The sequence below is a fragment of the Schistocerca americana genome, chromosome 4, assembly GCF_021461395.2.
Source record: "Schistocerca americana isolate TAMUIC-IGC-003095 chromosome 4, iqSchAmer2.1, whole genome shotgun sequence".
NCBI classification, from domain to species: Eukaryota; Metazoa; Arthropoda; class Insecta; order Orthoptera; family Acrididae; genus Schistocerca; species Schistocerca americana.
Window position 1 is genome coordinate 801,381,869 of NC_060122.1, and position 16,883 is coordinate 801,398,751.

At 42.0% G+C, this 16,883-nt stretch overlaps 1 protein-coding gene across 5 annotated transcripts in view; it reads left to right on the forward strand.

Moving 5' to 3' along the window:
• The window catches only part of LOC124612722 (ras-specific guanine nucleotide-releasing factor RalGPS2), a 363,977-nt gene that overhangs the window by 297,466 nt on the left and 49,628 nt on the right, over positions 1-16,883 (forward strand). Inside the window, exon 1 of one of the 5 annotated variants that reach the window (XM_047141082.1) lies at positions 4,585-4,710. The exons of the other annotated variants lie outside the window; for them this stretch is intronic. Within the exon in view, the coding sequence (XP_046997038.1) occupies positions 4,670-4,710 (41 nt within the window). The 5' untranslated portion in view covers positions 4,585-4,669. Of the gene's footprint in view, positions 1-4,584; positions 4,711-16,883 lie in introns of those variants that run through there. 5 annotated transcript variants of the gene reach the window in all.

Here is a 16,883-nt window from a genome sequence, read left to right on the forward strand (position 1 = left end):
TGAATCTCTCTGTGGAAATATTGATATTTTAAGTAATCTGTAAGTTCAAAAATGAATTCCCGATTCTCTTAGCATTTCGTTATTTGCATGTTTTTTTTGCCTATCTTACCAATCCCAGCGTTTTCGAGAGAGTGTAGTTCGACTAATTTAGTCGTATACCCTGAATTCCACAAGAGGGCTCTCTGGAATGTGGGATGAAGTCAAAGATTTACGTTTTAGTTTCATTGCAATGAAATGAAGTAACATTACGAATGATTATAATGTTAACAGTACGAACCATGGACCTTGCCGTTGGTGGGGAGGCTTGCGTGCCTCAGCGATACAGTAGGCTGTACCGTAGGTACAACCACAACGGAGGGGTATCTGTTGAGAGGCCAGACAAACGTGTGGTTCCTGAAGAGGGGCAGCAGCCTTTTCAGTAGTTGCAAGGGCAACAGTCTGAATGATTGACTGATCTGGCCTTGTAACAATAACCAAAACGGCCTTGCTGTGCTGGTACTGCGAACGGCTGAAAGCAAGGGGAAACTACGGCCGTAATTTTTCCCGAGGGCATGCAGCTTTACTGTATGATTAAATGATGATGGCGTCCTCTTGGGTAAAGTATTCCGGAGGTAAAATAGTCCCCCATTCGGATCTCCGGGCGGGGACTACTCAAGAGGATGTCGTTATCAGGAGAAAGAAAACTGGCGTTCTACGGATCGGAGCGTGGAATGTCAGATCCCTTAATCGGGCAGGTAGGTTAAAAAATTTAAAAAGGGAAATGGATAGGTTAAAGTTAGATATTGTGGGAATTAGTGAAGTTCGGTGGCAGGAGGAACAAGACTTCTGGTCAGGTGACTACAGAGTTATAAATACAAAGTCAAATAGGGGTAATGCAGGAGTAGGTTTAATAATGAATAGGAAAATAGGAATGCGGGTAAGCTACTACAAACAGCATAGTGAACGCATTATTGTGGCCAAGATAGATACGAAGCCCACACCTACTACAGTAGTACAAGTTTATATGGCAACTAGCTCTGCAGATGACGAAGAAATTGAAGAAATGTATGATGAAATAAAAGAAATTATTCAGATAGTGAAGGGAGACGAAAATTTAATAGACATGGGTGACTGGAATTCGAGTGTAGGAAAAGGGAGAGAAGGAAACGTAGTAGGAGAATATGGATTGGGGCTAAGAAATGAAAGAGGAAGCTGCCTGATAGAATTTTGCACAGAGCACAACTTAATCATAGCTAACACTTGGTTTAAGAATCATGATAGAAGGTTGTATACATGGAAGAACCCTGGAGATACTAAAAGGTATCCGATAGATTATATAATGGTAAGACAGAGATTTAGGAACCAGGTTTTAAATTGTAAGACATTTCCAGGGGCAGATGTGGACTCTGACCACAATGTATTGGTTATGACTTGTAGATTAAAACTGAAGAAACTGCAAAAAGGTGGGAATTTAAGGAGATGGGACCTGGATAAACTGAAAGAACCAGAGGTTGTACAGAGTTTCAGGGAGAGCATAAGGGAACAATTGAAAGGAATGGGGGAAAGAAATACAGTAGAAGAAGAATGGGTAGCTCTGAGGGATGAAGTAGTGAAGGCAGCAGACGATCAAGTAGGTAAAAAGACGAGGGCTAGTAGAAATCCTTGGGTAACAGAAGAAATATTGAATTTAATTGATGAAAGGAGAAAATATAAAAATGCAGTAAATGAAGCAGGCAAAAAGGAATACAAACGTCTCAAAAATGAGATCGACAGGAAGTGCAGGGATGGCTAGAGGACAAATGTAAGGATGTAGAGGGTTATCTCACTAGGGGTAAGATAGATACTGCCTACAGGAAAATTAAAGAGACCTTTGGAGATAAGAGAACCACATGTATGAACATCAAGAGCTCAGATGGAAACCCAGTTCTAAGCAAAGAAGGGAAAGCAGAAAGGTGGAAGGAGTATATAGAGGGTCTATACAAGGGCGATGCACTTGAGGACAATATTATGGAAATGGAAGAGGATGTAGATGACGATGAAATGGGAGATACGATACTGCGTGAAGAGTTTGACAGAGCACTGAAGGATCTGAGTCGAAACAAGGCCCCCGGAGTAGACAACATTCCATTGGAACTACTGACGGCCTTGGGAGAGCCAGTCCTGACAAAACTCTACCATCTGGTGAGCAAGATGTATGAAACAGGCGATATACCCTCAGACTTCAAGAAGAATATAATAATTCCAATCCCAAAGAAAGCAGGTGTTGACGGATGTGAAAATTACCGAACTATCAGTTTAATAAGTCACAGCTGCAAAATACTAACACGAATTCTTTACAGGCGAATGGAAAAACTAGTAGAAGCCAACCTCGGGGAAGATCAGTTTGGATTCCGTAGAAATACTGGAACACGTGAGGCAATACTGACCTTACGACTTATCTTAGAAGAAAGATTAAGGAAAGGCAAACCTACGTTTATAGCATTTGTAGACTTAGAGAAAGCTTTTGACAATGTTGATTGGAATACTCTCTTTCAAATTCTAAAGGTGGCAGGGGTAAAATACAGGGAGCGAAAGGCTATTTACAACTTGTACAGAAACCAGATGGCAGTTATAAGAGTTGAGGGATATGAAAGGGAAGCAGTCGTTGGGAAGGGAGTAAGACAGGGTTGTAGCCTCTCCCCGATGTTATTCAATCTCTATATTGAGCAAGCAGTAAAGGAAACATAAGAAAAATTTGGAGTAGGTATTAAAGTCCATGGAGAAGAAATAAAAACTTTGAGGTTCGCCGATGACATTGTAATTCTGTCAGAGACAGCAAAGGACTTGGAAGAGCAGTTGAACGGAATGGTTGGTGTCTTCAAGGGAGGATATAAGATGAACATCAACAAAAGCAAAACGAGGATAATGGAATGTAGTAGAGTTAAGTCGGGTGATGCTGAGGGTATTAGATTAGGAAATGAGACACTTAAAGTAGTAAAGGAGTTTTGCTATTTGGGGAGCAAAATAACTGATGATGGACGAAGTAGAGAGGATATAAAATGTAGACTGGCAATGGCAAGGAAAGCGTTTCTGAAGAACAAAAATTTGTTAACATCGAGTATAGATTTAAGTGTCAGGAAGTTATTTCTGAAAGTATTTGTATGGAGTGTAGCCATGTATGGAAGTGAAACATGGACGGTAAATAGTTTGGACAAGAAGAGAATAGAAGCTTTTGAAATGTGGTGCTACAGAAGAATGCTGAAGATTAGATGGGTAGATCACATAACTAATGAGGAAGGATTGAATAGGATTGGGGAGAAGTGAAGTTTGTGGCACAACTTGACCAGAAGAAGGGATCGGTTGGTAGGACATGTTCTGAGGCATCAAGGGATCACCAATTTAGTATTGGAGGGCAGCGTGGAGGGTAAAAATCATAGGGGGAGACCAAGAGATGAATACACTAAGCAGATTCAGAAGGAGGTAGGTTGCAGTAGGTACTGGGAGATGAAGAAGCTTGCACAGGATAGAGTAGCATGGAGAGCTGCATCAAACCAGTCTCAGGACTGAGGACCACAACAACAACAACAACAACCACTAATAATAATATAAAACAACGCACAAACAACAACAACAACAACTAATAATAATATAAAACAACGCACAAAACTTACAAGAGTTTTGTCTTCGATGCGGTAAAAAGTTGTTCAACAGAAAATTCTTAACTTCAGTTGTAAGCTCCATCACAAAAACGTAAACGGCATTTTATGTGCCCTGACAGAGCGTTGATGACTTGTGTACCCATATTTTAACTCGTATCTGTACTAATGTTAACACCTTAATGTCTTTGCATAGATTTTTTTTTGTTTCAGTGTCATATTCATTTTTTCTGTTGTTTTCGTTGGAAGAACAGTTTGTACTCGTAACAGATATTGGCGGTAATAACTGTAGTGACTCCCAACTTGCAATGACGATGGAGAAACTCTAGCCGTTCACAGCCTCTTGGCACTTAATTTACTGTTAACATCCAGGAAATCGGGAGTTTTATTTTTAAGATTTCAGATGGTGACAATTATTATTTTCTGGGCATTATGACTGATATTCTCGCGAAAGGACATTATTTTGGTGGAATCATCGGACACCGTTATTAGGGAGTCATGTTGTAGTGGTTAAGTACGGACCACAGCAGTAGTGCTTTGAACAAATATGTTCTTTGTAACTAGGTTGTAAAACTCCGGTACTACCGAAAGCATTTCAGATTACATGATTAAGTGATAGGTAATTCAAGGCAGTTCTTAAAGCAGTTGTCTTCCCAAAGGAGACGGAGATTCCAAGAAGCCCCAACAGTTAATCAGCGCTAGAGAGCGCGACGGACTATAAGCGGAGGTGCGCATTGTCGGAAGGAAGCTGTGTTTCACCGCATCCGATCCCTCTCACCAGCCCGCGGTGTGACGCCACCGCGCTGACGTCACAGAGCACGATAGCCTCACGGGCTGCTCGTTACCCGATTCGGCCCTCGGCTTATGACGTCGCCGCAAGCGCGCGCGCTCGTTGGCTATCTGGTCCGATTACGCATGTATTCGCCGCGTGCGGCCAGGCGGCCGCTAAACAACTGCGCTTTTAGCGTGCTTATGTCAGTTCAGTGGCAGTCTTCTTCGCGTAGTGTCTAAGCCTGTATGGTAGCAAGTGCTAGCAGCGGATACCAGGTGGTGCTATGGCGTCTACGATAGCGTGTCAAGCGCTTGTACTTGAACCGTAAGCTTTACAGTTTTATTATTTTTTCAATAATTAATATGTACAATAATATTGTTGTGGTATTGTCTGCTGATCTAGTGAATCCATGTGGTCACCGACTGACTGTTTGAGCGTTATGGCTCGACCAGACTGCACAAATGATAAAATCCTAGTGGTGATGATATCCCATTATCTTCCCACATCTGTGAATGTTGTGGGGTCATGTCAGTGTTCAGCGTGAATGGTGTGATGACTGCTTGCTTATTTTAGTGACCTTAAAGTGATTAATTCTTACTGACATGTAAGAAAGTCCGAGGATGAAACTCGGCACTATTCGGTACCAGATCATCCGACGGATCAGCGCCCTCTGCTCTCACCTCGTAAAATGCTGCGCGTTATTTTCAAATTTAACACATTAAGTGTCCGCTCATTGTGATGTTCGGGAATTGCAGACAGATTCCTCTGGCAAACCACAGTGGTGAAAAGTTTCTCGTCTGTGTCCGAAACTTGACAACTGTAAACAAACTGAAACGTTCGTCCATCCAATCATCACACATAAGAACACTAAATCCCAAGCAAATTTTGGCATTTACTGGGATAGAGTTCGAGTGTGAACGTAAGCCTGAATTTTTCCGCTGTTTGCCACCTACATCCTTGTTTCATCTCCACGTGCTAGTCGCATTGCCTGCATTTATTTATCGCGGCCAAGCTTCTCGATTACTGCCCATGAGGAGGAAAAAAAAATTGTCAAACCAGACAAGAGGAGGATCTAAGAGATAGGGCTGAAGCTGCAACGAGTGCAGATTGTCCTGCATAATAAAGAAGCGAAAGAAAAACTATTTTTACAGTGTCTTGATGTGAATCAAGTTTGGATTTATATATGTTGACTAATGTTTGATAAAGAATGTGTCAACCGATGACGACTAACTACCAAAACCTCCAGAGAACAATGCTGCCCTCTAAATGCTTTTTGTAGCGGGAACATATTTGAGTCAGTAAACATTTGCAATTTACAATAATTTATGTTGAAATCAGTTAAGTTTTGAGGCTCTCGTGGAGTAATTGTTGCACTGTATTTTGAGGTGTCCAGCAATTACATTTAAGACCTGACTACGACCAGCACATTCGCCGAAATTTTATGCTTAGAAATGGAATTAGCTACCTGGAAAACATAATATTTTGTATGCTGTCTGTCGCTAATTTTATTTTTTGACTGTAGATATTGTTCCATCTCTACCATACTCAACTTAAACCTTCTTAGATGATTATTTAACTTTTTGTACTTAAATTATTATTTGTGCAAAGTACTTACTTTGAGACTTCTGAATTTCACTGTTTGTCGTTGTATTCTAAATTCTATGTACACTCTGCTGTAATTAAGAGCTCTTTAAATATCCATCATGTAATGGAAAATACTATTTAATTTATGGTCGAAGTACTGTTAAGACGTATTAGCGTCGTCCAGAAACAAGTAGTTAACACTCTATATGGCAATGTTGATTAACGCTATCGTCGAAGGAAGTTTGAACTGTCTCTGCAGAACTTGAACGCTGGTGGAAATCATTGTAGATCGTACAGGTTTTACTTGTTTTGTAAATAAAACTGACTTTTCATTGTGCAGCGTAATTTATTTTTCCCAGGCGCGTTTCACCTTTTTCTTGCTCTAAGACATCTTCAGTGGGCTCCATAACGATACAGTTTTGTTATTTTTAGATTATCAAACAGTTAATGATGCATTTTTTATGTAAATAAGTAATTATTTACAGTTTTCTGTGACCTGCGTTTCCTCTCATCTCGTCTGGACGTCGCACTACCATCTTATTTCCGAAACATAAGCACGATTTTGTATTCCGAACTTTTTCACGCTGTCCTCCATGTTTCTCCTTTTTTCTGGTGTACTATTATTTTTTTTTTTTTTGCCACTAGATATAGCTATTTGTTCGAACACTGCGCTTTTAACAACATCAATATTGTAACTTCATTATGTGTTTCATTCTCTTTGGTTTCTGTATCGTTATAGGTCCCACTGAGGATGCCTTAGAGCAAGAAAAAGTCGAAACGCGACGGGGAAAAAATAAGTTGCAGCAAGAAAGGCCGTTTTAACTAGACTACGGGAATATTTGCACAAATCGCGCTTGCAACTGAAACTTGGCTGATAAAGCTACAGAGAAGAGCCGTAACCATAAGATTTATATTTTAGTTTACATGTCCGAAACTTACATGACTGTGTCCTTGTAGTTGGGGAAATTGATTTTCCTAGATTTAGAAGTCAAAGCTAAGTGCATAAAAGTTTCACCTTGCACGAAGTTGTTACTGACTAGAATTCTTGTTGTTCGTGATTTACGTGAATTAAATGTTGGTATCTAATAAAACTCAAAGTGGCAAGCTAAAATGATTTAATACAAAGAAAATTATAGCAAAATAAAACAACTATTTCTAGATTCAGGAATCTGAATTCATATGTTCTTGTGTGTGTCTTATTCAGGTTATTCGTTATTTCTCTGCCGCTGAAATTGTGTTCGATTTAGGAATTTAAGTGGTGTACGGACAGAGATCATCAGAAATAGCACATTTACAATGCGTTGCAGCGCTTTGTGTTGGTGAACAGTTGCTGTAAATAATCAATCACTGCACAGACCGAGCTATTACACAGATTGTGTTCAAAATACGCTTGTGTGAATCACTGGTACACATCATTTCGTTCACGCATTAAACATAGTAAACGTATTTCGACAGCGTTAGAATACTTGTGAATATGTTTACTCGGTTATGGCCTAAATATTTTTCGAATACCCAAAGCCGCATAGTAGTGAAGACGAGTGAGTCAGTGCAAGTAACTCCTATTACGTGTGTCGTTTGACCACGTGCTCAATCTTGGATTCCCTGTATCGTGCAGAAGATATGAGATATGTCTGACACACAACGTTTCGCGGGAAGGATTGTCGCCTGCGAGACGTTTGTACGGATCGATTACGTCGTGGAAAAGATAAGGCGAAAGCTTTCCGGAATTCCAGATACGTTGAACTCTTGTGCTCTTGCGGGGCCAGTGGCGTGTGCATTTCATAAAAAAATGTGACACGTCTGTGGAGATTATCACAGTGTAAGAGATCTGTAGGTGTAACGAGATGTATATTCTGCAGAGGCCAGAGGGAGTTACCAGTATTATTTGCTAAACGTGTTGGTGAAAAAAGACATGTTTTAAGTGATGAGAAGACGAGAAAGAGACTTTTGTGGATACTTGAAGGGATTGCTTTGTAGAGCGCTTTCTGTAAGAATCGACGAATTATGGTCAGAACGTAACAAAAAGAAAAGTGACTAGAGAAATATGACATGGTGAATTACCCTATCGAAAAGGCTACGCAAACGTGTAAAAAAAAAAAAAAAAAAAAAAAGTCGTGACAAGCAGGTTGGGGGCGCGAAGTTCGTAAGGTCTCACAGCACTAAGTTGAAAGTAAGCCAGAATGAGCAGGAGAAGAATACGCTGGTACTTCAGCGGCACCAGGGCAACGAAAGCGTGAGCGGATGCTGGGCGTGATCATTTCTAGCCTCGACCTTGAATCAGAAGCCCACTCCACTTGTGACTTCGCGTCACTTTCACGGCGTTCAGACCTGCCGATGCTACGCTCCACTTACGCGGGAAACTAGACTGGGTGCCAATCGTCCGCTCGGCCAGACGGGTCCAGTGTGTGCAGCGAGTAAAAAAAGTAAAACGGGTAGCAAGAACAACTTAGGAAATAATGGAAGATGTCAGCATCTCTCTCTCTCTCTCTCTCTCTCTCTCTCTCTCTCTCTCTCTCTCTCTCTCTCTCTCTCTCGTAGCGGGGTAGCTGATATTTTTGATCCACTGTCCCCTGGCTTACTGCCCACCCCCCACGTCCTGTGGTCGTGTCAGAATTCAGTTGTAGCGAGGTGTAGGATCGACCTAGCTGCCACAAAACATTGAGTGATACGTCCAGGATATAATTTTGTGAACATGGAAGTATATATATATATATATAGTGTGTGTGTGTGTGTGTGTGTGTGTGTGTGTGTGTGAGAGAGAGAGAGAGAGAGAGAGAGAGAGAGAGAGAGAGAGAGAGAGATATATATATATATATATATATATATATATATTCGATGCTTGCTCGACTGCAGGTCGCTGGTCGTTAACAAAATGCCTGTATTCTATGCATGTTTTGCATTATACCCATAATAACTTTAAATGGTAAAGTGGTCGTTTGAGAATGCAAGACTTCCGAAAATTGTCGTCGGACTTTGACGAAACAGCCCTCCTCTTTGTCGATAATGTCTTCTTGGTTACTGCCGTTCGTGTCTTTGTCTCCGCTTATTAGAGCATAAGACCAACATTCACTAAAGGAATTCTGTTACTCTTAGTTACGAGGAAAGTACATATAATTTTGGGCTATTTAGCTCTAGTCGAGTAGAGGAGGAGGAGGAAAGGTTTTCGTCATGGTATATGCCAGAGTCTAGAGAAGTCAGCCAGTGCAGACAAGGAGACGCAGAATTTTTGTAATAATAACGTGGAAAAGTTTTACTTTGTTACATAAGCAGGCAACACATTGCATTTGTAAGGAATGGAGAGAGGGGAAGGGGAAGGTAAGAAGCAGCTAAGGCCATGTGCTGCATGCACAGTTGCGTGCCGCCATATCGATTCAGACCTCGCTGGAATCTAGCCCTACTTCGTCACGTAACGCCGGGTGGACACCCTTACGCATTTACAGCAAACGCAACTTCATTTCAGGTTCATATTTGCTTCGTTGTGACAGGTGTGGATTAAACTCCGAGAGACAGAATTTGCCGACTGATTGACACGGTGGTATATGTTGTTTGGATACATGACAATACCACAAGGCTCGATATTTACAATTCAGTTTCTTGCTTTTAGGTTGCATTTGACATAAAATAATGCGAACCGAAAAAGTGGCTAAAAATTAAACCGATTTGAGTGTTAGTCGTAATATTTTTCTTTTGCGCTTCTAGGTCACACTATTGTTTAGTTACTAACAGCTTCACGCAACCTTTTCGATCTTGTTTTCTGTATCAAGTAGTTCGCACACAATTGTTGTTAATAATAGATTGCGCGTAAGTATCATGGATTTTATTAACATAACAATGTAAATATTTGCATAAGATAAACTAAACTGAAATCAATAAAGTTTGAAGACTGAGTTGAAAATGTTTTCTTGTGTCTCGAAGATGGGATTTTAGAAGTATGTGCATTCAGTGAGTGACAGTATTTTATATTTGTATTTAATGTTGACTTTAATTGAACGTCTTGCAGTCCCTTTTTTGTCTTGTCACGTGATGGATACCTCCCCACGTAGCAGCTACGTTGATGCCGTCTTATGCTGTCGATCACAACAACACTAACAGATTTTTGATCTTTAGCTGACCTCACCACCCTTCTGTGGTACACCAATGCTTTGACACAGAACGAGATGGCGTAACGGGTTAAGGCCCTGGATTCGCAATAGTGAGAAGCGGGACCTGAGACCCTCCACCGAACCGTCCAGATATACATTTTCTGCAAGTTCCCTAAACGGCTCCACTCGGAAGCCGAGACAGTTCCTTTAGAGACGCCACGGCCGATATCCTACGCCTATTCTTGTACACCCCGAGGTTGTGCTTCGCCTGAAATGAAACGATCTCGTCCTCGATAGAACTTATTGAACACTGTTTTTCTTCCCATTAGTGCATCCATTCAATCCAAGCGGAAAATGAAATTAAAAAAATAAAACTTCATGTCACCACGAGAGAGGACGCAAATTGTTTGAGTTGTAAACAATTTAATGTAGTAAAGTCGAGAAATGGAGATGCCAATGAAACAAATTAATCTAAGGATTAAAACACGCAGAAAGTTATGTTTATTTATCATATAATTAATAAAGATGTCTGAGAGCCGATTTGATTGGGCGTAGTAGCCACTTCCGGCAACCTTGCCTTTCGGTATTAGCTCATTTCTCGGACATTTCTACGAAAATTTCAACGCAAACGTTAACAATCGATATCACTGTACTCGTCTTTTCAAGAGCTTTCTAATACCTTTTTAAAAAGCATATAGTTCCACTGTAAAAAAAACTATGCTTCAATATCTCGGTTGACACAAGAGTTAAGAGGACTGAACTTAAAATTAAGTGCCCCTCTACGTACTGTTGTATTAAGAAAACCTCGTTTGGATACTTCGAACGGTTCTCATAATTAAAACGCGTGGAAGTTTCAGGTGTTTTGGAATTGTGTGAGATTTGCCGTCTGATGAAAAATATTAGGTGTAGGAAGGATTCTGCAAGGTGTGAGTTCTCTTTTTTTGTACCGTACAGAAACTGCATTGTGCTTGGAAGTTCAGAAACTTCTGAGACGGCAGTGCCACATGCGGAACTCAATCTCTTCGACCTTTTAATTTTGCCCCTTACGCTTCTTCGCGGAAGGTCCTCCAGTGTCCTCGAGAGACAGACGCTAAAAATAATCGGGTCTGTTTCACCGCCGTCGGCGCAACATACCCAGTGTCTTTATTTCATCACGAGTGCGTGATGCACGAAACTTGGCAACATCCTGCTGTATCTGCGTCACATTAAGCAACGGCTCCACACCTCTTCTGGAGGAAGAGCATTCGATACTTCCGACGCTGTGACATCACCGTCGTTTGCGTGTTAGGCCTGGCGTCGTTTTCTAAGCATGGCGTGTTTCCGTTGAGCCATAGCGCATTTTAGTCGATACACCTGAAGGAAGGCGCTAACCCACTTCAGGCTTCGTCGGCCATTTGTATGAAGCGGCAATGCAGTTTATGTAGGAAGTAGGAATATCTTAAATTTACGTTAGACCTTTTCTCTCAGTCGAAGAGAGGTGTGTGCTCTGTGTGAGAGTACTGAAGACTCTTCACGTGGTTCCAAGTTGTATCCGCCTACTGTGGTTATCGCTCAATGAAGCACGTAGGACACACACACACACACAACTGGTTCACAGCTGACACGTGCGGAAGGTGGTGATAATTAGATCGAGGCACACGCCAAGCCGGAAATGATTTATTCAAGCATTTCCTAAGTTCGCCAAATGTGGTGTTACCTCCCGTTTCACTAAATAGAAAGCGTGTGTGTGTTCTCTGACAGAGTTCTTGAATTGTCAGCTACCATATTCGGGAAATCTGAGGTCTTCCCACCATGTTACTTATCGGTCATGGTGAAAGCTTCTGTGTAAATAATACAGGCTGCACGATATTAGTACCTAACCCACTAGTTTATACGCTGTAGACTCGTTCGGAAGAAGAAGGCTTCAAATCTTTTTATAGCAATCCAAATTTACTTATTTTCCGCCAATCCCAACGACATGAGAGAGGGCCCTTTTCTAGTATACACACATCGGATAAAAAAATGTAATATATTTAATGACTGTGAAGACATGTGGGTTCAATGGTTACTTAACTATTCCTTTCTTTAGTAACACATACTGCTGTACGATTGCGAGTGGAAATAAGTTGTTATCCTTGTCGCGGTTCCACTTGTAGCAGTAACATATTAAACATTGAGAATATATATTCAGCGTTTGTGTGGTTCTCATAAATTAAATGAGTATCGGGATATTTCCTAGAAATTAAATGAATATCGGGATATTTCCTACTATACACCCACTACCAGTTATTTCACCTTTTTGGAACCAAAATTATATTCGGTCGGGCCCTGATGACGTGGCCGACGAGACATTCAACTACAAACTTCCGCCTTAGTACGACCTTGTTCTCCTCATTTTACTACTCATACTCCCCACAAGCTAGCCAGCGATAATTGCTCATGCGACACCTTCGGATCAGTATAACCGGTGTTCCCCATTACTTGCTGTTTGAAAACAGAACGTAGTTTCTTTCAAGGAGTAGAAAGAGTGTTTGCCGACCTGTTACTGATTCGATATCGAAGAATCGACCAGTTAGGTCGGAAAATATTGCGATTAATGGCACCAGAGTGGCAGACCAACTGCCAACCGGGGCTACGTCAGCTAATGTAACGCAGTGTGAACAACACGTCTACGTTACCTGCTCAGTAGTAAATTACGGGTGACTCCCAACATTAATAGTGTGAAATATTTCACGACCAAAGCGTATTGTTTGTTTGCGTGGATAAATAATTGACGACACGTTTTATGGGCAAATATTGTCTCTCTAATGTCGAGAAGGGAGGGGGCGTGGCTCATGGAAAGACGGGTAAAAGCCGACCTCGAGGGTAGTTAGGGATCCGGAGAAATGTAGGAACACGCGAGTCAGTTCGACTCCGCGGCATAGGGTATTACGAGGTGCATTCAAGTTCTAAGGCCTCCGATTTTTTTTCTCCGGGCTGGAAAGAGATAGAAACATGCGCATTGTTTTAAAATGAGGCCGCGTTCATTGTCAATACGTCCCAGAGATGGCAGCACCGTATGGCAGATGGAATTTTACCGCCAGCGGCGAGAATGAGAACTGTTTTAAATACTTAAAATGGCGACGTTTTCCTTACTTGAACAGTGTGCAATCATTTGTTGTCTGAATTTGCGTGGTGTGAAACCAATTGAAATTCGTCGACAGTTGAAGGAGACATGTGGTGATGGAGTTATGGATGTGTCGAAAGTGTGTTCGTGGGTGCGACAGTTTAATGAAGGCAGAACATCGTGTGACAACAAACCGAAAAAACCTCGGGCTTGCACAAGCCGGTCTGACGACATGATCGAGAAAGTGGAGAGAATTGTTTTGGGGGATCGCCGAATTACTGTTGAACAGATCGCCTCCAGAGTTGGCATTTCTGTGGGTTCTGTGCACACAATCCTGCATGACGACCTGAAAATGCGAAAAGTGTCATCCAGGTGGGTGCTACGAATGCTGAAGGACGACCACATGGCTGCCCGTGTGGCATGTTGCCGAGCAATGTTGACGCGCAACGACAGCATGAATGGGACTTTCTTTTAGTCGGTTGTGACAATGGATGAGACGTGGATGTCATTTTTCAATCCAGAAACAAAGCGCCAGTCAGCTCAATGGAAGCACACAGATTCACCGCCACCAAAAAAATTTCGGGTAACCGCCAGTGCTGAAAAAATGATGGTGTCCATGTTCTGGGACAGTGAGGGCGTAATCCTTACCCATTGCGTTCCAAAGGGCACTACGGTAACAGGTGCATCCTACGAAAATGTTTTGAAGAACAAATTCCTTCCTGCAATGCAACAAAAACATCCGGGAAGGGGCTGCGCGTGTGCTGTTTCACCAAGACAATGCACCCGCACATAGAGCTAACGTTACGCAACAGTTTCTTCGTGATAACAACTTTGAAGTAATTCCTCATGCTCCCTACTCACCTGACCTGGCTCCTAGTGACTTTTAGCTTTTTCCAACAATGAAAGACACTCTCCGTGGCCGCACATTCACCAGCCGTGCTGCTATTGTCTCAGTGATTTTCCAGTGGTCAAAACAGACTCCTAAAGAAGCCTTCGCCGCTGCCATGGAATCATGGCGTCAGCGTTGTGAAAAATGTGTACGTCTGCAGGGCGATTACGTCGAGAAGTAACGCCAGTTTCATCGATTTCGGGTGAGTAGTTAATTAGAAAAAAAATCGGAGGCCTTAGAACTTGAATGCACCTCGTACGTTTTCTGTCCTAATTCGTCGTGCAAGCAGAAAGAAATTAGGGTTTGACGTACCATCTCGAGAACATATTTCAGTACAGGCCGAAACGACTTTCAAAACAGCAGTAAGATTTGTAAGTTATGGGACGTATTTCGTACACTCGAGTAACACACAAATCACACCAAGGAGATTGGTGCCGCTAGTGCACCAAGTGTGTGTAGCGATCAGATAAGGAGCAACTGCTACATGCCTGTCTGACGATTTGTTTCGTAGCAATGGGCGTGGTACGGAAAGAAAGGCTCCCATCTCAGCAAACTAGGATAAAAACTGAACAGGAAATTTGGTTACCACTAGCTCTCGCCGACAGCGAAATACACACATTTACACAGTGTTAACAATGATGGGTATCTCTCCCCTCCCCCCCCCCCCCCCCCCAAGTAGTAGTAGTCGTCTCTCTCTCTCTCTCTCTCTCTCTCTCTCTCTCTCTCTGTATTTGTAGGGTGTCCCATGTTTCGTGTGTATTCCATGTGTACCGTGGAGACTGCCCTGTCCCGCACAGGTGCCCAACCAGACCGAACGACTGACATACTGCATTATTGCGAGCACGAGTCACGGATAAATTTAGCGTCGCACGTCACGCCACCCTCGGCTGAAAGCATGAAAGAACGATTCACTCTGCTCCAGTAACAAGCTGGGTTTGTTGGAGCTCCAGAGGCTAAGCGAAACTGTTCGAAGATTCACGCAAGACAATCTTCGTACTCTGTTAAATCTGCAGTTGATTAAACGAATCATATAACAATCAGGTTCGTCATTGCAAAACTATATTCCCTGTATTTAGAACCTCATCCTAAAACTGTGTGGTCGAACGGCAGTTTCAGTGCTGATCCAAATACTACTAAAGTGCGCTAACCAGTTCGGCACCTGAAATGACATACAGTGCACTGAAATATTAATCTGCCCAACTGGTGGTATAAGAAAGAAAGGCCGACACGGGAATGCAAAGCATGTGCTTCCGACGTAATGTAAATCCTAAGGTAAGTGGTTACAGTAGTGTACTGGAAACTTTATAAGATTAAGGTCATAAAGGATGGGGAAGGCTCAGAAAAAAGTTTTAGTAGAAAGAAAGTTACTGCTCTTCAAATGGTTGAAATGGCTCTAAGCACTATGGGACTTAACATCTGAGGCCATCAGTTCTCTAGACTTAGGTTAGTTAGGTTTAAGTAGTTCTAAGGACATCACACGCATCCATGCCCGAGACAGGATTCGAACCTGCGACCGTAGCAGCAGCGCGGTTCCGGACTGATGCGCCTAGAAACGCTCGGCCACAGCGGCCGGCTGTTACTGCTCTATTAAAATTCCGTAGACTCTCACAAACAGCAAAAAATAAGAAAGTGATGATTGTAATCCCATCAGGATTTCCAACTACAAATCGCAGAACATCTGACACTTTAAAGCACAGGAAGCAAGCATCCCTCTAATCACTGTAAACAGTCGACTTCCGTAACTGAGGCAATCCGATTTAGATCGAAATCAGCCAGAACAATGGTGGTGGTGCTGGTGGTGGTGGTAGACTTTTGGAAGGAGACTACTCGACAGATACAGAAGTAATTTCAGGTGCGCCCCCGAGAAGTTTGTTGGAGCACCTGCTGTTCGTACTGTATATTAATGACCTGGCATACAGTAACCTCATACTTCTTGTAGACGATGTGTCTGTAATGTTTATTGTTGTAGATTCTAGGGCGTCTAACCTTTGACAGTCAGCATTCTTCTGTAGCTCTGCGTTTCGAAAGCTTTTATCATCTTTTTGTCTGATCTGTTTATCTTTCACCTTTCACTCCCGTAAAAGGCTACAGTGCCGACAAATAGCTTCAGGTAAAATGGCCAAACAATTAAGTTTATATCCAGTATTTAAAAATTGAGCTTTTTCAGAAATGCCTTTTAGCTATCGTCATTATACGTTCATACATCCTCTTTAGTTGGACCATGAGTTATTTGGCGGCCCAGATAACAAGTTGTCTGCTTAGTGTCGGACTTCGTAGTGTAGTTCCGTCAGTATCGCCTGACTTAGTTAGACTGTATTCCCATTACTCTTGCTTTACTTTTGTTAACCTTCAACACACAACCCCATTCCAAAACGGTCCATTCCAGTCAAATGCACTTCCTGTTACTGGCGGAATTAGTGTCATCAGCGAACTTCAAAGTTTCTATTTCTTCTCCCCTTTCTAAATTTCTCCTCTGTTTACTTTACTGCTTGCGCAATGTGAGTAACGTTAGCGATATTTAAAACGCTGTCTCAATGACTTGCGAGCTACTGCTGTCCTTTCGACGTCAGTGCTGTTGTAACGGCAATCTAGTTTGTATATGATTGATGAAGGTCTGAAAGAACAGATGCTATCCTTATATATATATATATATATATATATATATATATATATATATATATATATATATATATATATATAAAGGCTCACCGGCCATTTGACCATCTTCTGTGCAGATGCACACACATTGCCTGAACTCTTACGGGAATCGGTAGAGCCGCGAGTAATGAGTGTAATGGGCAGGGGCACTATGAATTTAGTGCGGGACAATAAGGTGGGAATGTGGGTCTCACGGGAG